Raw genomic sequence first — 22895 nt, 5'->3', positions numbered from 1 at the left:
GTTACATAAAAGACTTTGACATCAAACGTTTCAAGTTAATTTCTTTCGACGAGAGAAGTTTATGTTGGTCATAGTAAGATTTGAAAACTAGTGGAAAAACTTGTATGAGATATATTATTTTCTTAACAGATATATGTGAATCACAAATTTTAAATTATCATGGAAATATTATGTTGTTTTGAAACGATGGAAAGTAACAAAATGTAGCCAATATTACAGCTGTTGTCTAGAATATCAGTAGGTTTATATAAAATTACTGGAATATGAGGTCAGGGAAATACCACTGGGAGTTGTTCAAATGTAAGTTTATGCGGATCTAAAGATGTCTCAGCACAAAACAATTGCTAAAAGCAACAAAAGAAGATGCAGGAGAACAGAATTAAAACAAATGGTCGTTTTTACCTAAAGTACGGTCAAGCCTGCTTTCATCAATATCAGAGCAGCTATTTTTACAATGGAAACAATTTGTATAACGTCCAATAGTCGTCGAATTTCTTTATACGCTGACCATTTTCTAAAAAAGGGATACGTCAAGCTTCTTCTGTCTGTGATATGAAAATCGAATGAAGACCATTTGAGTTTAAATGCCTTCGTCTCATAACACACGGTAAACTTTAATGATAAAATAACACAGAAAGAAATCAATCGCTTAATAACAGTGAAAACATTGACAAAAGAGGTTTGCTCTCATATAAAAACTTATTATGAGGTTATTACGAAGATACCGCAAAGGATGCACGAGGACATAGGCGCAGCGGATGCACGGCGCCAATGTCTGAGTGTAGCCTTTTGCAGTATTTTCGTAATAACCTTATTATTATACATCTTACATTCCTGACAGGGGCGTCAAATTGTCAGATTAGTGACCGTTTTCGTGCAATGTCAACAATTTTTCTTCCGATTTTATCGCGCCAGTGTGGAACGCTGTCTCGGACGCGCTTCTGAGAGTTTTGAAGTGTGTGCACTACACACGTACGTACGGCACAGAGCGCGCGCGAGACATGTTCAGGCACTCGCCCAAAGGGTCCCTGAAACCATTCAACAGTGAACACGCAGATACAGCCGCAGGGGATGGGACGTCTGGAAACCGTTCGTGTTACGGAACGGGCGTTCCGTACGGCTTTTTTAGCGCACGCAAAATTCTATTGTTCTCGATGGTAGATGTATAATAATAAATAATACCTTGGTAACGAAAATAATGTGATTATTAGCAACATGTAATGGTACCAACTGAGAGTGAATCAGTTTTGAGGGTGCTGAAAAAGAAAGTTCTGAAGCATCTTTGCAATATTTTAGCCTTACAGGGGTGAACTGACATTCTTTCCATGACATATCCTGAAGTTACGTAGCAATGGCATTACTTGCTTCAGTAATAAAATGTAGTAAATTTCAGTTCACCAACAACATGAAACTGACTTTATAGATTTATAAGGATCTCAAGGCATGAACCTTCTGCAACCCTTAATTTTACTTCACCGTACGTGTTGATATGTCACTCCATGATCGGTTCTTACTGTCACTTGAACAAGCGAAATAGTGGAGAAATTCAGTAATAGGTCAGCATCAGTGCAAAGGTGAGAAAATGTTCGCACTGAAATCACTGACAACTTCAAGGTTAGGTCAAGGTCTAGGTAAACTTACAGATTCCCGGTCAAAGGCAAACGATGTAATTTTTGAAGACATTAAAGAACTTCTGCAGGAGCTAGAACATCTTAAACTTTGCGTGGCTAAAACGAAAGGAAAAATCAAGGACACTCCGGACACCCATTCATTGTCAAGTAATATTGTTAAGCAGGATTGGCGAACCTGTGACTCAATTTTTTGTACAAACGTCCAGACCTGAGGTGGCTGATAAAGATACCTTGTCATGCAAGCCAGACAAAGTCCGACCTTATCCTATGACGGCATCGTCCCATCGGGCACATCCAACGCGACAACGAACAACCAACGTTTCATATGATAGAACAATGTGGACGATGGTTTTATTAAGGCACCTAATCGTCATAAAAGACACCCTACCACCGCGATGGTAAACAGCGAAAGCAGATGAGAACGGTACCATACAAGTGGTAAATGCCGAGCCAGTGTTTTGTCTACCCACTGGCGAATCCAAGAGGCTTTGTAACTTACGCGAACAGACCCATGAGTGTAACTCTTCTGCCTTTTTCTCGTTCAATGTTCACAGATCGCATGTCTGATAGAGCATTCTGGATAGCAGACACACTTGTTCGCAAATATTATTTACCATGATGGGTAGCTCGCTCATTATCAACTCATACAATTACCCTGGTCCAAGTTATTTATAGGTGCACTAACAGATATTTGTAACTAAAATAATAATGACATATACCATATCCAAGCTCATTGGCCAACGATAGCTGAACTCGATATGTTTTCGCATATCAGTGATAATTTGTATGCTGTTAGATAAACTGTTATTAGTGATGATATCGGCGTTCGTTTTGATAGTCCATACGGAGGTATTATAGTATAGTGGCGTAAGATTCTGATCATGAAATACGTTCATATAAAACGTTATAATGACGGTGGCATGATTGGTAATGAACACCCAGGGGCACCCAAACTATTCCAAATATTTATCTACCGACAACCACCAGCCGGGATAATTGTCACCTTTTGTAAAATGTCCAAGGCTTCTTACTGTCGGGTATAGATGAATCGCTGCCCAACGCTTTCTTAGATATTCGTGATTGGAATGCCAACATTAACACTGTGTTTGATAATAAATCTGAATCATTTTGTAAACAAAACGGTTTCAATTGATCTGAAGTTTAACTGTTACGCATAAACTATTCCAATTTTACAGCTAGGCTCACAAGTCCACTTCCTGGCTAGAAAAGACCACTATACTTTTACCCTCAATGCAGATAATTGTATTCGAGAAATCATTATTCTTGACCAGTATTTGAATTCTTAGTGACGTGTAATATTGATTATCTTAACGCTTCTGTTTTTCCTTCAATCACTCATTCAAATAGTTGGCCCATTGATCGGGTTTGGATAGCTCACCGACGCAAAATTTTTGTTGAATTGTGCACAAAATACTCGGTGATCTCAATACCAACACAAAAGCTTTTCTCTTTTCTTTTTTCTCAAACTGTAAGATAGCTTCATACTTTAATTCCATTGCTAATCTTTACATGCGATGATATTCTTGGCGCTCTTCTGACAGGTGCAAGCAAAGTACTCCAGTAAAGTCGCAGTGTATCTTTGTAACAAGTCTTTTCGGGCTATACTAAACATGGTAAAGATTACCATGCTTCTGATCGTGATGCGTTAATATTATGTCGGACCTCTGGTAGCCAATGAAAGATTGGAATTTGACTCATGATATATATGAATCCTCTGTTATATGCCGATGATATCTTATTTATTTGTTCTTTTGCAAATTGTGTCAATAGCCCCCTAAATATTATCTCCTGCTTTACTGATCAGCATGACATTATTTTAATCAGGTTAATTTTTCTAAGATTTCAGATATGTGACTAAATAGCACGAACCTCTCTCATGCACACAAACGTCGCTACCTTGGCGATATTTGATATTGCTCTTGCGATGCAAACGAGGACATTTAGCGTCAAATCAGATCATCTTACGTGAGAGCTAATTCTTTGAGTAAAGAGTGCTCGGCTGTGACTACGCGATAGCCGTATTATGGCCCTGCCACGCAAAGATGAGTAGTGCGCGTGTAGACGCCAGGGTAGTAGCCGAGGCCCTTCCTTCGTTGTACATGTAGTCTTTGGTCGTAGCAAAATTTCCATCCTCCTAAGTCTGCGCACGATGAAGGGTAATCGTCCGCTATGTTTCCCTCCATTGCGACTGAGAACATGTACAAAGAGGTCCACACAGCATCGTACCTATGGTGCATTAGCTACGTTGACAGTAGCCAATGGTTACTAGAAAAGACCGAGCCTAACCTGAACTTCCCTACGTTAACGTCTTTCTTATCTGAAGTATACCACAGCAACAGAACTGGGCATTTCCTTTTTTGAAAATATATTCTCACTCACTCACTCACTCACTCGCTCGCTCGCTCGCTCCCTCCCTAAATCTACTTCGCTCCCTCAATAAATCTACGTTTGACTCAATTTAATGAGTGCGGAGATAATGCAAATAAATTCCGGTACAAATGCAGTATAGTCAAAATCATTTTCATGTCATCGAGGGCCTCAACTTTTGCAAACCCCTGAAAACATGTACTGTGTCATGTCTTTGTTTCGCTACACTGCTAATGAGACTTTTCATTACAATTTATTTCCAAGTCACCTACCCAATCATTTTAAAGGCCTGATCTAGATGGTCAGAACAGCAGATTTTCACAAATAAAGTTCTGAACCAGGGAAAAGGTGCTTAAATCATACGATTGATAAATTGAGGGGAAAAACATTGAGAACAAAAGGATTATAAGAAGTGTGACTAGTTCAACCTGTTCGATTTCTGTGTGTGGAAAAGTTAGTATGAAATCAAAAACCGTAGTAGGGGGATGAATGTTTATATATTTACATAACAAAAAATCCTACATATTGGAGCTCACTTTGGGCACATAATACTATGGTCACATTCCAAAAAAAGGAGTTTTTGGGGATGTGTCTCTAACAGAATACTTACGGAAGTGATGTATATTTTAAAATATTGAACAGAATATTAGAGAGCAGCATATGTTGATAGTTTGTCTCAGTCGTCATAAGACCTATATAGAGGCAACCAGGACATGCTCCATACAGTGCATCACACCTTGAAACTACAATGTTCCTTGAAAGAATACGCAGTATTCGTAATATACATTGTAGATTTTATTTAGCTTCTAAACAGGAAAGCCACGTTTAGTGATCCTTGCATTTACTGTACATGATACCATATTTCTATATTAAGTAATAATTGTATACTTCTTTCAAAGAAATCTTGTAAGCATAATCAGTAACATCTGTGTCACAAATAGAAAGGTAATATTTAATACAATAGTCAATATTCAATTTATATTGATTCAGGAGACAAGGTACTCTGTAATGATAAAACAATAATAAAACAATAATAATGTTTAATGGATGGAGTGGTGAACAAGAATTTAAATATTGACAAAACAATGATCATGATACGTATCTCTATTTACAAATCTATCTTGATTTTTCAGAATTCTACAATTAGTAAATGCGCATAAAACACATCGAAACTTACTCGCAGGTAACATTTGCTTGAACTATAATTTGGTTTGGTTCACAGTGTCAGAAATCGTTAACAGATAACTTGCTATTTGCACATTTGAGCGGATGGAGTGTGATAAGCAAGTGGACCAAACCAATTTTCGGAGAAAAGTGGATTGGTTGTATAATAAATAGTAATAGGCTATTTTACTCAAAAGTTTACCTTCGTTTATCCTTTGGGCCCTCCAATCTCGAAAGTAGGTCCTCGTTGCCTCACGACCCCTTTGAAATTCAGTGTTTTAGTGACTTAAGGTGATGCACAGGCCCTCGGGATAAAGGTACACTTTTCCAATTCATAGCGAATGTATTTGAAAAAAAAAATACACACCACCTGCTCATGCCATTAAGGTAAATCATTATGTACTTGCTTTATGTAAGCACTACACAGGTACACCATTATAGATTTAAGAAGTAATTATGACAGTTGCGTCACGAAATTGAATCTTTCTTATTATGAGTTTTAAGTTGTTGCCCTGAAAATAATATCTTCGTTTGTCAGGGATGCATTGAAAATTGCCTAAACCGCTTGAAATCGTTTCCAACAAAGAACGAGCAGCCGGTACTTGAGGCTTCGGTATGCGCGTGTGTGTCGACAACTTTTTGTCTACTTATGTGCTTTGCTGTGGGAGTATTCCTTTAGTTGATCGATGTACTTTTAGTTGGTTGTAAAGGCACCACGCGGCTTGTCGTAGTGGCAAACGTCGACCATCCTCTTACACGCCAACTCTGCTCACGACCCATCAGAAAAGTCATCTTCTTTCGAGCAAGTTGAGAATGCACCTGTGGGACAGAAAAGCAAATTTACAAGAGTTCAAAATATATCAAAGCTTGCAACGCAAGTATAGTATCAGCATAAAGCAAAAAAGAATAAGAAGCTGAGAATTTACAAAAAGGAAAACAGCAATAGCAACAATCAGTAAGTTAAATAGTTAGTCAGTTGGTCAGTTAAGTAATTAGTTAGTTAGTTAGTTAGTTAGTTAGTTAGTTAGTTAGTTAGTTAGTTAGCTAGTTAGCTAGTTAGCTAGCTAACGCTTAGTTACAAATCTCTGGCTTTGGAAAAGCTTTCATCAATACTAATTAAATATGGTAACCGTGATCCAGTTAGGGCCTCGTCAACAGAATTAGACCTCACCTCTTTACTGCTCAAACAGTAGAAGACGAATATGAAGAAACCCTGGAGTGAGTTGAGAATGGCAAAGATGTACTCAAAGAAGAGGGTATGACGACTGACAGACAGCAAACCGAACAGCCAAGTCATGCCAAGCAATGGTAACAAAACGACAGCGGCTTTCAAACTGGATCTGTGAACGTGTTTACATACATGAAGGAAGCCAGTAGGTGAAATAGATACATGCAAATACCGTTTTATCAATATCGTCATAGAATATACGCATTAATTATTTATTGCGACACAATAGTTTTCATTTTACTGATCCGAAATATAGCAATCTAGCAATCTCGAAATTTATAGTAAAAAAGTTTAAAAGCATATTCCCTAAAATCAAATAATTTTTTCAAGAAAACAATGTTTAGACATTCCTTAATTGCTAGTCCACGACATTGAATGTATATAAGAATGTTGACTCCAGGATGTCATTGCACACACAAAATCACAAAATCTATTGAATTGATTTTGGTCAGGGGTCAGCCATTTGCTATAAATGGTTTGTAGAAGGAAGAAGTCTCACCATGTTTCTGCCAAATGTACTAGTAACTTGGAATGAATATAGCCATTGCAAGTACTCAATTATGACATTGAATGTACATTTTGTTATGTATGACTCGACATAACAATACCTACAATATACAAATATTATGTTTTATGTCTTTAACAAATACAAGTGGCTGAAAGGCAAACGAGATTCGTACCTGATATTCATATACTTGTGTTCCGTTTTGTTGGTGATTAGTCGAGATATGACCCGAATGGCTATGCCCAAAACCACCAAATTGGAAAGGATTACGGCCAGCACGGGTCCAACGAATGCGAAAATCATACCACTTTGCACCGACAACCAGCAGCTGTGTTTAAGTGAGAGATTTATAACTTTTCCTTTTTACAACTTCGTATTGTAAACTTGAACATAAACTTGTTTTAAATTCTTATGAAACAAACTATTGCAATAGTTAGTTATCGTATCGTAAGTAAGTTATCGTAAGTGCCAGTCAAGAGAGAGAGAGAGAGAGAGAGAGAGAGAGAGAGAGAGAGAGGGGGGGGAGAGAGAGAGAGAGAGAGAGAGAGAGAGAGAGAGAGAGAGAGAGAGAGAGAGAGAGAATAACTATAATCTTGCAGGAATCACAAACTACTAGTTCTTCACAAACTTTGTTCTGACCAGAATGGCAGATTCATTTATCAGGATGGTGATTAAAGCATTATGTTGTACCCCACAACACGTTTTCACTTTTTTGGTTCATTGACTAAAGTGTGATAGGTACACAATAATGTCACAGACTTTCATATAGTTTCGTCAATGAAGTAATTAAAACATAATCATATAGTTTTTTGTGAGGTAACCTAACACAAAATATTGCAATCTGTCGACTCAAGTAGTGTGCTACCTGCCCGCTTTATGATTCATCTCTTAGAGAGAAAACAAGACTAACTTACTTATCATCGGCAACGTACTGGTTATGTCCAAAGCCAAGTGAGATCCCAACAAGTACCAGAGGAACACCTATTTCGATACAATAAAAAAAGTTTGTACTGACTGTCATAGAAACGAGCTGATACACTTTCCAGGTAGTATTTTATCGAATTTCCAGATGACTGAGAACTTTTAATGACCTGGCATAAACATACTAAATAATATGAATAGTTACTACGTAGAAACTAGACGCGCGTACGAACTCGTCTGCTTAAACATTTAACTTGACTTACCCCAACCAATTAAGTAGTAAGCTACGTATCGTCTCCTCTCAGCGGCATTAAATACTTTAACCAGTTGGAGATAGATTTGTATGCCTTCAACCAACATCCAACAGAAGACAGACGTGAAGAAATAGTGAAGCAGAGCAGCAACTGCGATACAGGCAGTCTGTGCATAATAAGGAAGAATAAACAGGATACTACAAATCGACTAATTCTTTGTTTCAACTTACTTTTCCTGAAAAGATAACTTTCGAAAACATCTTGAGGGGTAACTTTGAAGATTCGGGATCGGTATGTACAACGTGCATGTAAGGCAAATATGATATCATAGAGAATATGCAAATACTCAAGCAGTTGTTCAAGCAATGTTTGGAAACGTCGATGCAACAAGGGGTAAAGGATGAAAGTAGTTCATAGGGGAGTTTTCAAAGACGCATTTGAACGCTAACATGTGTTTTACGTCCTTATGCAAGGTATCTTTCAATAAATCATACACATGAAAATGGTAGACATTTTAACAGTAATGACTTTTACGCGTACGTGCACTCCCCAAGACACACCAAGCCAGTTACGCGTTCGTAAAATCTAACTCTTGTCTTAATTTAAGACGTTTTTTTACTTTAAAATATTTCGGCTAAATGATTATTCAATAATGACGTTTGAAAGGAAATTCGTTACCTTGTTGCCTGTCTGCCTTATGCCTGCTACAAATATTATTTGTCCCATACCAATGGCAAGGCAAAGATTAATGTGAATAATGCGCTCCATCGTAAGCAATCTTCAAAAAATGTATTATCAGAGAGATTGCTTTAACAATGATATATCTCTGCAGATGACTTAATAATGAATCTATAATGCGATGCACTGGAAATAAGATCTTTTTATGAAATGGGCGACAACAGAGTAGTAAATATGTGTAAACCTACGTCTCTGCGAGGGCTAATAGTGCGGCTTGAAGGATGCCTCTGATTTATTTTCAAATATAAACCAAAGTTGATCGGCAAAGATCTATGTAGGTCTCATTTATTTTCAGGATTATTTTTTTTTACGAAAACAAGAAAAGATACAAACCTGAGCAAAGCAAACGTGAGAATCGTCAGCACAATGGAGAATAAAGAAATGCCACAACCAATCACACTGATTAGTTCCAATGACTTCACATGAATTACAGGCATCTAGCAATGAAATTGTACATTCAATGAATGCATTATTCAATCACCACTCTTGTCGAAGCGGCATGATAGGTAAGTATCTAAAATGTCCAGCTCACGCCCTTGCAAATCAGTAAAGTTACTAATGATATAATGGTCAAGATATTAGGACGACAGAATTCTTCAACAATTCATACATACTTCAAACTCTCTTAATCGAACAAGTACACCAAAACTGGTGAGATGGTCGCAGTGACAGACCGTTGCTGACTGACTTGTGCTGTTAACATGGCATCCAGCAGAATTCCAAGACATAGTTTGCCTGAAAGTAGAAAACATTGAAGACTCAGTCGATTTTGATATTTGTGTCTCCTATTTCCTGTCAAGAGAAAGTTCAAAATATTTTTCATGAAAAGATACAAATATGATCAGTTATTTCAAATTTAAGGAAATATATTTGTAGGATAAAGTATCAGCGAAATGTTCACTCCTTTCATTTCATGTCTCCATGCCAATTCACAAAGTCATTAAAATAAACTTTTGTTGCTATAGCGCTGGTGTTGTGCTATAATGTAGGTAATACAAGTATTATTTATAACAAGAAGCACCCTTCATATATAACAGTTGCTTGTACAGACTTATTACAAGTGCATTCTTTGGATAGGTTTAAAGCATTGGACATAGGAGGCTATGTGCGAGAATTACGAGCAACATTACACGTCATTCGAGTTTATGTAAATAATACGGCTAGTTTTTTATCGGGTTCCAACCCATAAAACATACGGCATCAGTCCCCTAGCGGAGAGGCAGCAGACAGAGCCGCACGGCTAAATCTCCACTCTCAAAAAGCGTGGTTCAATAGCCGACTAAGTTGTTACATTTTTCTGACTGAGACCGCTGCACACGTTGTAGAGTTCGGGAAGCACTCACGCACGCACGCGCACTATCACACATCGCACACACAAACTTTATCAAAGCGAAGCAACGAATACATCGCTTTAACTGGGCGAACGATAGCCTAGGGACAATTCTGTCCACCAGCAGAGCTATCAACCCAGGGTAGAAAATACGACTACTTTTCAATCGGGTTCAAACCCACAACATATTACCTTGGCTTTCAAGTTGACTTATACACTTGTTTTTATGAGTAAACTGTAATATCGCAAGAATTAGCTATATGGCACCTAATACTTTTGAGAAATTTGAAAATACGAAGATCCAATTATTACAATTGAGTTCCAATTGAGTTCGAGGAAATAGCCTGAGAAAGATTGTGATTTAAATTCTATTGTGCATATTCACACATCTTCACCCGTGTTTATTTGTGAACAGTGATCACTTGGGTACTTTCTGTAACCAGGCAAGTAGCGCTGTGTCTCTGCTCTAAGATCTTACTACAAGACCGCACTGTACGAAAAGTCAAATTTGTCATATGCTTTACCTGGGTGTTAACAGTTGACGAAATACCACCTTTGTACCACATTTGCCGTGTTACCAAGGCAAAAATGATAAAACGTGGTACTTCATCAACTGTTGCCACCCAGGAAAATCGTATGACAAAATTAATTTGACTTTTCGTACAGTGCCGGATAAGGCCTTCAGGTATCGCATTGGACGTTGCCGAGTATAGTCATGTTGCCTTCAGCAGCATTTTGTAAACTTAACACAATCAGAACTAATTAGGATAATTGGATACATTATTGTTGTTGATTTAATCAGTGAATGAAAGTTCATCATTCTTTTCCTGTTCGTAACACACCTTTTGTCTTTTTAATTTGTACCTTTACAAAGTTAAGCTATGGGACATCTAATAATTTTGATAAATTTGAACTACAATGAGATCCAATTCTCCCAAATTAGCTTTAATCGTGTTACTTGGAAAGACACCTGTGTGACACCATGTTTGCACTATTCCCTATAGCATACGCCATTGTAATGTCCTATCAAGTTGAATACGAGAATCTTAATGATGATATTTCCCCATATAGTGAACTGACAATTTAGTACCACTGTTACGGTGCAAGCATATAAGCTCAATGTAAACAATGTGTACAATGCTGCACTTCAAAATCATTAGATTTATACCTACCCGTCTGGCCCTCCATACTCTAGAAATTCACAACTGACATAATCGGCAGACGCATTTATCAGATCGTGATTTTTAAAGGCAAGTATCACTGGCGCACTGCCTGGGAGAGGAAATACTGGTCTAGGATGTACCGTGCTTGAGAGGATAACACTGCGTAGTGATCGATTTACACCACTGAAAAAGGCAAAGAAAATGTTGTGTTGCAAAAATAGGAAAATCGACAAATATTGAATAGCTGCGCATGCAAGAAGATTTCAGAAGAAAAGGAGGCGAAACATCAACTTTTCAAAATCCTCTAAGGGAAGCTGGATGTAATTGATGATTAAGGTATTGCTATGTTTGCACTCCACAAACATATATCAGCATCTTGGAACAGCGGAAACGGTAAGGGACGCATTATGTTAGAATGCTGTGTTCACAAATCCAAATCATGCAGAGCCAAGCAGGTTTTGTTTTTTTTTCCTAGCGGTGCACAAAGCAACTAACTCGTCAGTGCTATATTGCACAGCGAGTAAGTACTATGTGACCCTGCAATCCGACGTCTGTGAAGACCTCAAAGGGGTTCCGACTTCAAAGTTGTCCCCATCCTAAATGTCCGGTAAGATAGAGGGTTAAACTCAAGTCTGACGACACCTACATCATAATAGACGCTTTTGTTGTCACATGGTCGTTTCTGATGTAATATCAGCTGCTATGTTAGTATTTAATACGTAAAGTTGGGGGAAAATGTACAAAATAAGGGCTGAGCACAGAATTAACAATGGGGAGGGCTAGTGTCTATATCGATCATGACTTATCTATAAAATGACTCATTTGAAGTAATATTGCCAGTTGGAAGTCATTCTGATCGCTACTCTTAAATACATAAACCGATATGAAATACAATTTGCAGCAGTGCTGTGGCGTATCAATCGCACTTGCGGGTCAAAATTCATCGCCACAAGCCAGCCCATAGATATTTTTGGTAGTTTACTTCGACTGGTACTATAACACTGGTTGGGTATCGATCCATTGTCTACTTCTGCTAGCTACCTCGATAATATAAACATGTTTTTTCAACCATTTTGACGTGAGCCGACGTCCACGAATTACGACTCTGCAACGTTTGCCCTCTCGCGTAAAACTTATTGAATACTTTGGATTTATCAAAAGTTCAGAACCGAGCAGAAACAGTCGACGGGTCTTCAAAACGGTTGAAAATAGATGTTGCCACATTCGACATAATTAAAGGAAGTAGGAGATGAGTCATAGATAGTCAGAGATAAAGTAGGTACATGTTCATTTATTCAAAGACTAAGCTATTGTATTACTTTTGCGAGGTAAATAAAAGCTGATTGGTGTCGTTCAGTAAACTACGGAAAAGGTCTATGGACAGATTAGCAGCGGTTCTGAAGCGATATCCCTTGACACGAATGCTATCTATACGCCTCAGCATTGTGCTACGAATGGACAGATATTAAATACACCTGAATAGGGCTCGAGGCCAAATTTTTAGGGGGTATTTTTCTTTATATGTTTTTACAAAGATATCCAATACCTACCATAGTAAATGACGCGATTGAAGTGATACATTACCTAAAAGAAGTTGAATACAGCAGAGAGAGCGTAAAATCATCCATAGTTTTGGGGGACCAATGTCAGGTCAAATGACACCTTTGGAGTTAAACTGATTTTCTTTATTCAATACTAAAAGTTGACAAAAATGCAAGGAAGTGTCCTATAGTCCCATATATACCTGATACTTCACAGGTCGCATGTTACGTTTTTCAAGTTAGAACATTAATTCAATTACGCAAAGTTTCAAGCAATCAGAACATTTACTTCAAAGAAAATTATTTGTGACAAAAAAAGGAATTGCCCTAAAATACAAAAAAAAATACAAAATGAAATTTTCACCAAAATTTAAGAAATCTAATAGAAAACGACCTAAGGTCAAGAGTATTAACTTTCAAAGCAATCCAACAAGGACATTGAGAGAAAAAAACATTTTAACAAGCGACCTAACGGCCGATATAGCTCCGCTGTGTTTATGTAGAGCATAACTATTTTTGACACATATTGATGAAGAAAGTGGAAATCTTTGATAGCTCATTTCAATGGCCAAAGAAAAGTGGCTAAAATAGCTGCAAAATACACAATTGAAAAGTTCATCACAATTTGAATGTAAAACATTGGATCATCCCTTACAACATGTCAACCAAACCTATCTGACCAGTAGTTTTTTTCAGAATGAAATTTTCTGACCAAAAATGGCAAAATTGCTCCAAAAATACAAAATTGCAGATTTCATCATAATTTCAATAAATATCATTTAGATTATTTGTAGAAACCTGTGTCGCTTTTTGGATAAGGGATTCTCCTAAAGTGCTGATATGCCATCGACTGCGGACTAATACTCAGATGAAAATAATATCTTTGAAGTGACATCATAGAAGTCGCGTGCAAAGGTACATATGTCAACACCCGCGATATCGGAGAAGAATGTGACGTTGAAATTCACATTAAAAAAGCATGAACAGTTATCAGAATTTCAGGCAATCAGCAATGCATGAACGTAGTTCCATTTAAATTTCCTCTCACCCCACCCAGTATCAAACCCAGAGAGCAAAGGATCATAACGTTAATGCGGTGTTTACTGTAAAATACTGTTAAAACGGCTGAAGCGGCAAAAAATTCTCTCTCGCCGACGATGTCTTGCTACATAGCGATTACCTGTTGCCAGATGTGCTTTAGGGTGCTCCGAAGCAATGACTTAATAACGGCTTTGCTAGAAAAACTTGGTATGCTGCTAAGTGGCTTTTGCATCTTCTGTATCACAGAAATGCTACTAATACAAATCACCGAATGATATCATTATAACAAGAACAAAGAAACACGGACCTTATATTTGCTCTCTCCATGGCGACGTCAGGTTTTGAGTACTTGACATTTATTAAGTATCCATTCCCTAAAAGTTACGATGAAATACAATCAATTAGAGCCTTGTATTATATTAATATAATTAGCCTCGCCAAATCGTCAGGAGGCCCTTCATTGTGGATAAAAGTATGATGGCGTTTCAACATCAGGTTTCACTTTCTAATCCTTTTAAATTGACAATCCATTATTGCTACATGCAAATTAGTTTATTAGTACTTGACTATCACTAAGCTCTTAGTGCTACCAATAAAGCTTAGTACTTGTTCTTCAGTAAGTGATTAGACACTCTAAAAATCTTGGTTCTCTGCGCAGCTTGAAGTCCCTGACCATCTATCGTGCACTCGTTCCAAAGTCTGCCGATGGATGAACATTATTTTGTTAATGGAAAGGGTCCGGTAAGGAGTCGGTCTTACTGGTTTAAGAGCCCCCTTCATTATAAGGGAAGTATGACTGCGGTTTGAAATCGGAAGTTTTGTAACAATTGTTTCATTTTCCTAGTCTATTTGACTTGCCAACACGTGTAACTTTATCCTCCACCGAGACAAGCAAATTAGTTTAGTCGTACTTAACTCTACTTAGATCTATCAATATACCAATATAGCGTACCACTAGCTCTTCTAAAAGCGACTATGATATCTTCTAAGGTATGCATCCTTTTTCCCCAGTAATAACCCGAAAAATATCACTTGTGGTGATAAACACTCACAGAGATGTAGGTTTACAGCAAAGCAACATATCTTTCTGCAAGTGATTGCACTTTGCTTACGAGAAAGGGTTTGGCATGGAGAAATATGATCAAAATACACACCCTAACCTACTCTGAACTGAAGATCATCGCACGACAAGCATGGTTTTTAAAATTTGGTGTTGTTGTTTTTCTAATTAATGTCATTTTTTCTGATTGGAGAATGGCCCTAGTGCTTTCGTACACAATCTTTTGGCAGATTTGGATGGGGGTTCCTACCATATGCTATAATTCACACGTCTGTACGACAACAGAACTCGAACTTGCCGTAAAGTCGACTGATCAATTGTAAGTAATAAGCACAAGAGGGATCCTCAATCAAAAGACAAAACTTGGAGGGTAGATTTAGCTCTCTCGATAAGTCCTTACTGTTTTGCATGAATAACTGCACGAAATCAAGGTTCAGTAATTTCCAAAACATTTCAACAAAATATATAATAAATGGAAAAAAGTTTGGTTTAGCCATGATATCAATTATTGTATTTTCCCTTAAAAAACGAATCCTTTGGCAATGGCGCTGTTACCAGGACGTTGGAAGGTCTATCAAACGATGCATACAAAATCCCACATACAAATCCCACTCAATTTTCTACACAAAGGTCAGTAGACAAGTGTAGCTTTAATGCAGCCAACACTTTTGGGCACAAAAAGGTGATAGTATTTAACTAAGTGTCATCGATATCAATACTCTGAAAATGTTTTTTTAATACGTTGATTAAAAATCACTTGTTTTAATATTTATCCATCAATCTAACCTTTCCTCCATTTTAATGGGCGGTCTCTTACAATCGGCAGGGTAACGTATCAGCTACATCAAATCGATTATAAAAGTCATAACTCACCCGACGGCAAAACTTGTCTCGGTAACGTTATGTTGTCTCCATCTAAAGAAGAGACATCCGAAGGAAATATGTATTCTTCAACGTCCTCGTTGACAAAACTAGTCAGTTCAATATACATACCTGCATGATAAACAAAATAGTTCCTTATTGTACAGCACTCATTACTATTGTTATTATCATTATTTATAACTGTTATTTTACATGACTAAAATTATTTTAAGTAACTTTTTTAGCATCCAATTTATTTTTTATTTCTTTGAATATGTAAACACAATTATTTGGATTACGGTGGTTGTTATGGTGCTTATTAGGATGGTAAACAAAATGATAATGAGTGAGCACGAAGTAATTCTACTTACCGCGGTCGGCAGACGCCGACTGAATCGTTACCGTCTTATTATCAATGAAGTGATCGTGAATTCTTTGTATGAGATGTAAGCCAAAGTCGTCTATCTGCCGAAAGGTATCAACACAGTCACTTTGGCAAAACGTGAAGTTATTCTGCAAGACATAAAGGCAAGTATGATGGTAACGTAAGCATAACATTTTGCCTTCGTTAAATGTCAAAGGTGAGAAATAGAAATACACAACGCATATCACTTGCAGGTTAGAGAAAACTTATCCGGATCTATCACACAATTAAATGTCTCCAAGCAAATGCGCTAATAACTACTGAAAACCCCGATATTTGCAAACAATTGTATGCTTAACAACGCAGATTCACATCAGAAACGCTGTTATGCTTGCACAGGCGAAAGCGAAAAAAAACCGGTTTTCTGGGGGTTATTCAACTTGTCTGACAGATATCTTTATGTAAAAAATGGTTTCAAGTGATAATGAGTTATGTTAAACAAAAAATATGAATCGCAATACATACATACATACATACATACATACATACATACATTGCATTGCATTGCATTGCATTGCATTGCATTACATTACATTACATTACATTACATCACATCACATTACCTACCGTTTTTGATTGATCAAAAAGTGTTGCTGAACCTTGCTTTAAGACTTCTTGAAAGTGGGGAACTATGGCGTCATCAAATGTCCTATAAGTCCAGGCGGAAATCTGTTCGAACTGCAAGACGTTATATTCTGATTTATAATGACTTACTTTCGTTAAAAGTTGGACTAGGGACATCAAGAAGCATATAGCTTAGAATCCAAGTAATTAGCTAATCTTATATTATTTTCAAAGAAATGTAAATTAGCCGAAAATGACCCATCATCAACAACCAACATTCGTTTGCCCCTAGATGTGCACGATATACCTACTCGAGTGACGACCATATTTAGCTTTTCCGGTGAATTGCAGCCATGGGATGAGAAAGTTCCTTCAAGTTTAGAATACATTTTCAGGTTTATATTTCGCTTCTGTCCACGAATGCAGTGAAATTATACAAGCAGAAAGATGTTTTATTTGAAGACAAAATGTGCTTCTTGGACAGACGTTCCGATCCTCAATTTTGGCGATTATAATCTACCGCTTTTTAACTCATCAAAAGCTATCGGAGTTAGAAAAAAATCATCATCTTAGATTTACAAAGATAATTGTCATTTATATTGATCTGTTACAAATCTGAGGGAAAGCATTTTTGTATTTTTGTTGTGATATAATCACTCGGATGGCTTTAATTCTAATTGTTAAGTATACAAAATAGAAACCGGTTTTACCGGTTCCATGATGCAGTGCGCGCCAAGGAATACAAAGCGTGCATTACGCATAGAACTTTTTAGCCGTAGGATACACGCAGGGTGCGTTACTCATAGAACTCTATGGCAGATTACACCCTGACCAATATTTTCGTCGCTGATGGTTAGAATATACACAGGGCATTATTTGGCATTGCAAATTTGTGTCATTATTCTACAACAATCCTATGTACAACACAAATGAGTATGTTTTCGTTGTTTTGAGTGTATATACGCTGTTTGATACAGCCGCTGCAATGCATTGTGGGATAACCGGGAAAAGGCCTATTGTTGCCAATTGTGCATCTTACCCTTTGATGCCAATCAGATCCATTTAATGGTGGCGGACATCTGTTTCCATCAATGGTGTCATTGTCAAAACACGGGAAAACATCCAGACCTTTGAAAATGCATGATGAATATGTGGAAAAAAATCCGAACTTGAAAATGCATGATAACTATTGTAGATAACCAAATATGTATTGTTTTGAGCTCTGCTTGCTGTATACTTAGGTTGCAATGATTGGATAAAGATTGCTATGAGGGAACGTTCCATGATCGCAACATGACCTAACATCCCAAGGTTAATTGCAACAGCCATGCCAAGAACGGAGGTATTCTGCCCACCAGCTCTACATTTATAGATTGAAGAAACTGAAGCTGTCTTGACAAACGAAAGCAGGTAGTAGATTTATTTCGTAATACCTTTTGTTGACATATCTTTATCCGGCGTCTACAAAATTATGCTATAAGGGTATTATTAATTGCATCACGTCATGTTGAATTATGGCGCAAATACAGCAATCTTATTGCTAAAACAACCGTGGTGTATTGGCGATATACCATGGCTGGCTCTGCGCGAGCTCTAAGCTTGAGGAAATATCCGTTTATGACGTTCTACACCGGAATTTCAATATATTTGTATGATATATTTGCAATAAATCACACCCAGCGACGGTATACCACTCGATTTTGACCAGTTCACTTCATATATGCACTCGCTATCGCCCGTGGATATATGTCGTGAACTGGTCAAAATCTCGTGGTATACCGTCGTAGGATGTGCTTTATTGCTTACAATATCGCATATGTGGGCTGATAATGTGTCTTAATATTTTATTTCTTAGATATTTCCATTCTTTTTTAGTATATTATTTCTGTTTTATCCCCGGACAGATTGTAGAGTTTGCGAGAAATCTGGATGAAACATATTTCAAGTAGACTGGGATATCTGACAATCGAGATAACTGAGACTTTTCTTTGGTCATTCTTGACATATAAATAGAGTCGTACATTTTGATTCTCTTGTCTTGGTGTAAACAGACAAGCATTTAGTTCTTGTGCGCAAGAGGAATTATAGCAGAGGGAATAAGTGTACTGCTTACCAATGTCTATTTCCATAGCCATTGCACAACGGAAACACGAACAATCGCTAAAACCTAAAACGAGAGGGGATAATATTAATCCGAGCCTTATTGAAAACTGTGCTAAATGCAATTGAGTCGCAAAATAACTCATAATAATACAGATTCCGACTGGGAGACGTTACATAAGAATAAGGTTCCATAGCTAAACATAACAAGAAATAAATCGTTGCTTCCCACATAACGTAAGAATAAGATTAAAATAAATTGAACAGATCAATTTAAAAGCACATTAAATAATAGATATTATCACATGCACAAGCCAAGTTTGTCGTCTCCGAACAAAAAATACGGGATTTATTCTCTGGTCGTTCTACGTCACGACAACCCGCGTCTATGTCATCAATTTTGGTGCGTCTGACTTTTTTTTGTCGATCTTCGGTGTGCTCGTAAATCTGTAAACAAACAACATGGCGGCCGATGTTTCTCCCACGATCAAAAGTCATGTAATGAAATCGATATTTTCACAGACTACGACATTAATAATCCGAACAATGTAAACACAAGAGTGTACCGCCTGTATATTCCAAAGGAATTACGTGAATAATTTGCGTAAACAACGAACTCGAAGCTGGTCGCGTATACCGTGGGTTCCGTACGCATTGCAAACAGGGTCAGGCGCGACGTTTACAGTGTTCGCGCCGTCGAGATAAGTCGATATTTGTTCCCGAAAAATAGCGTATCTTCGTCTGTGATAAATTTCTAGGACTATGCTATCTTTGAAATAGTGTATAACTCTGCGGAAGGTAGCCTACGTGTAGACCGAGAGCTGTCATTTGCTCCACACGCGAACGAACGTGAGCGCTAACGCACACGACTGACTACTGGAAATGATTGACAACTTGTGCACGGCGTACTGATATTTATTCCTAAAGTAGTTCAAAAGTGTTGAAATGGCGGAATCGTCATGGAAAACTTATTTTATTTTGCAAAAAATAACGAATTCTTGGCTTGTGCATGTGATAAGTATATTATTCCCTAATATTTTTCTTCGTTCAGCTCGGAAAATACTCGTGACGTAATGATCGTGTCACCACTCGTCTTCGACTCGTGGTGACACGGTCATTACGTCACTCGTATTTTCCTTCGCTGAACGAAGAAAAATATTTGGGAATAATATCTAGGGTAAAAAACAAAACTTGTCGGTTTACATCATGCACTAACATTGGCTGAACAAGTCTGAGCTTCTAATGTCACTGAACAAAATTAACTTGAAAAATCGTGTTCAATAGTTATTTCGATAATTATATAGATACAACTTACCGTCTGTCAGCAGCAATTCAAAGGCTTCATTAGTAATGTTCACTGGGGACATAGTAACTGAACTCACTGGGAGAAAAACATAAGGAATTTTTTATATATATATATATATATATATTATATATATATATTATATATATATATATATATATATATATATATATATATATATAATATATAACTGGGAGAAAAACAAGGAATATTATATATATATAATATATATGTGTGTGTGTGTGTGTGTGTGTGTGTGTGTGTGTGTGTGTGTGTGTGTATTAAAAGTCGTTTTTAGTATACTAACATTCTTTGTCGCCTCTTCTGAATTTGACGTTGGTGCAAGTACAGTGGTATAAGCCTACACTGGTGTAACACATCGAAGCTGCAAAAATACAAAAATGTTAAACCGATATGTCGTAATTGTGTTTCGGAGTTACTAAATTATTAATTCAATGTCGCAAATAATTGTCTCTCTTCCTCTGGCGCTCTCTGCAATAAGTTAAAAAAGTGTCTCGACATTGTTTGGATTTAGAAAAGTCTTCAGAACAGTATTCAAGGTCAAGTTAAATATAATTGCTTATTTTAGAGCAGAAATTAGCTCGTTCTAGAACTAAAGGCATTTTAACAATAAGTACGTGGAGATACGGGTAGTTAGTAAAACTTTTTGTACCTGTTTACACATCTTTGGGTTATGAGTGCGATAACTCAGTACTGCCCTCAGAAGAGCTCAAATCAAGCTATTAGCAAGACAAAGACTCATTGTCTCTACACAACAGAGTCTGTCTTGACACAATCACTAGGAGATTGTTTTAGAGGAGTTTCAGAAACGTCTGAGTTCAGTTATATTCTATAATTTGTGCACACATTGTAACTTCTCGATGACTTCCCTACATTTACTTATTTGGTTTCATAGTATAATTTAAAATATAGTCGAAGATTCACCGCCTGTTTTCTGAGGTAAAATTGTTGAAATTATGAGTGAGCACACTACCTTTACAAACGAATAGGCGAGCTGGTTCCGAAATGACATACATGTGATCGGTGACGGCCGCCAAAATGCAGAAATACGACCCTGTGTCCGTCAGGCGGGCTTGCGAAATATGTAAATTGAACACACCGAGGGAATGGTTACCAACAATGTCGAACGTATCGGGGGAGTGCTTGGTAAGTTTTTCGTCTATGCTGAGCCGTACCCGGTCCTTTTTCCAGAACAGAGCGCCGGCTTTCCTAACCGAGGTACATGGAAGCACCACGGTGTCGTTCTCGAATGCATATGTGTCCTCGGGTGAGATGCGGAGCGCCTGCATTTCCGACATAGAGAGGTTGGCCTGGTTTCTTGGGGGTACTGTCGATTCTTGCATTGAGCCTGCTTTAACAAAGAGATATCAACAGGTCTAAAGTAAGTGTCATTTAATGTGAGCAAACCAGACCCAAGGTAAAAAGAAAATTACAATGACGGTAGAGTCTTCTTGAACTCGGGTTTAGCAGTCGTCAAATGTTCTGACCGATACTCGTTTTCTGTGAGTATGCTATATCCATTACATAAGCGCTGTGAGTTAAAGCCCTTGTAAAGCCTGCCACTCACTTTTGATAAAGAGACATGTAATTTTTTTGAAACAGCATTGCGTTGTCTTCAATATGGCTTCTTTATTGCTATAACTAATCTACTTGCACAACAGACCCCTCGTCTGACCAAACCTTTCTGCTAATAAGCTGTGTCTTGTTAGCAAGTTTTCATATGACTTACAAGTTCCACCGTATCTCACTTAGGAAATGTGCACGTCGTAGGCTGAAGAAGATGTACATGACTTGAAAAGCAGTGAATTTATATGTATTAAAACTGGAAATTGTTCTGATTGTCAAAGGATTTGGTAAAAAAATATATTTTGTCTAATGTCGAAAGGCATTTCTCGCCGACGATGATGCTTGGTCCATCATTTTGCTTTATTTATCATAGTTGCATACCTATCTACCAACATACGTAAGTAGAAATCTTCTGGAGCTCTACAAAGCTAATTTGTATGTAGCAAGACAGAAAATATTGTTCAACATAAAGAGGCTATTCTCCTTCTTGTTTAAGGAAAGGAAAATGTCGTTTGTAGACAAGTAGAACATTTCTTCGAGATTTTCTTGCAGAATCACGCGATTCAGATGGATAACAAAGCAAATACGTGAGTAAAGGAAGCATATTGTTATTGGTGACCTCTAAACCTTCATAATAGACTGCAAACACCGCGTCTTTCATTTAGCCGAACGGCAACTTCACATTATTAACATGGACCGATTACAAAATACTTTCAAAATTACGTCTGAAATTTTAGGCAAGTTAAGTGTCTGAATTCTTCAAAAAAATGTCTTACAATTTAACTTGAATGTCAGAAAATGCATAAACACCGGTACTGACCTTGGAAATGAAGTATGAAAAGGTGAAAATTGAAAACGCACAGAGCTAGCATTCGAGATCTTCCCATCGTGACTGGCCACGAACCAGCTCTCGGTGGTGGACAAGACGGAATGTTGTATATGCACCAGTTATTTCACTCTAACGTATGTGATTGGTCCCGAGATTTATTGTCAACATCGTAAACGAAACGAACTTGTGTTACAGCAATCCATGTCGCCATGGCGACTGTAGTTTGTTAATAGAATTGCGTAACGGATATTCTAAAACATTTA

General features: G+C 37.5%; 1 protein-coding gene across 1 annotated transcript in view; it reads right to left on the bottom strand.

Annotated features, from left to right (window-relative positions):
• LOC139127834 (adhesion G-protein coupled receptor G2-like) overlaps positions 1-20280 on the bottom strand; it is a 44967-nt gene extending 24687 nt beyond the window's left edge. The window contains exons 1-11 of the mRNA XM_070693699.1: positions 20229-20280; positions 17853-17941; positions 16197-16338; positions 15838-15957; positions 14212-14278; positions 11332-11505; positions 9444-9564; positions 8101-8257; positions 7831-7897; positions 6355-6523; positions 5940-6002 (exon numbers count right to left, since the gene is read on the bottom strand). Coding sequence (XP_070549800.1) covers positions 5940-6002; positions 6355-6523; positions 7831-7897; positions 8101-8257; positions 9444-9564; positions 11332-11505; positions 14212-14278; positions 15838-15957; positions 16197-16338; positions 17853-17941; positions 20229-20280 — 1221 coding nt within the window. The remainder of the gene's footprint in view (positions 1-5939; positions 6003-6354; positions 6524-7830; positions 7898-8100; positions 8258-9443; positions 9565-11331; positions 11506-14211; positions 14279-15837; positions 15958-16196; positions 16339-17852; positions 17942-20228) is intronic.
• Positions 20281-22895: the final 2615 nt, after the last annotated feature.

Source organism: Ptychodera flava, chromosome 3 (assembly GCF_041260155.1).
Source record: "Ptychodera flava strain L36383 chromosome 3, AS_Pfla_20210202, whole genome shotgun sequence".
Classification (NCBI taxonomy): Eukaryota; Metazoa; Hemichordata; class Enteropneusta; family Ptychoderidae; genus Ptychodera; species Ptychodera flava.
This window is presented reverse-complemented; position numbering and strand designations above follow the sequence as displayed.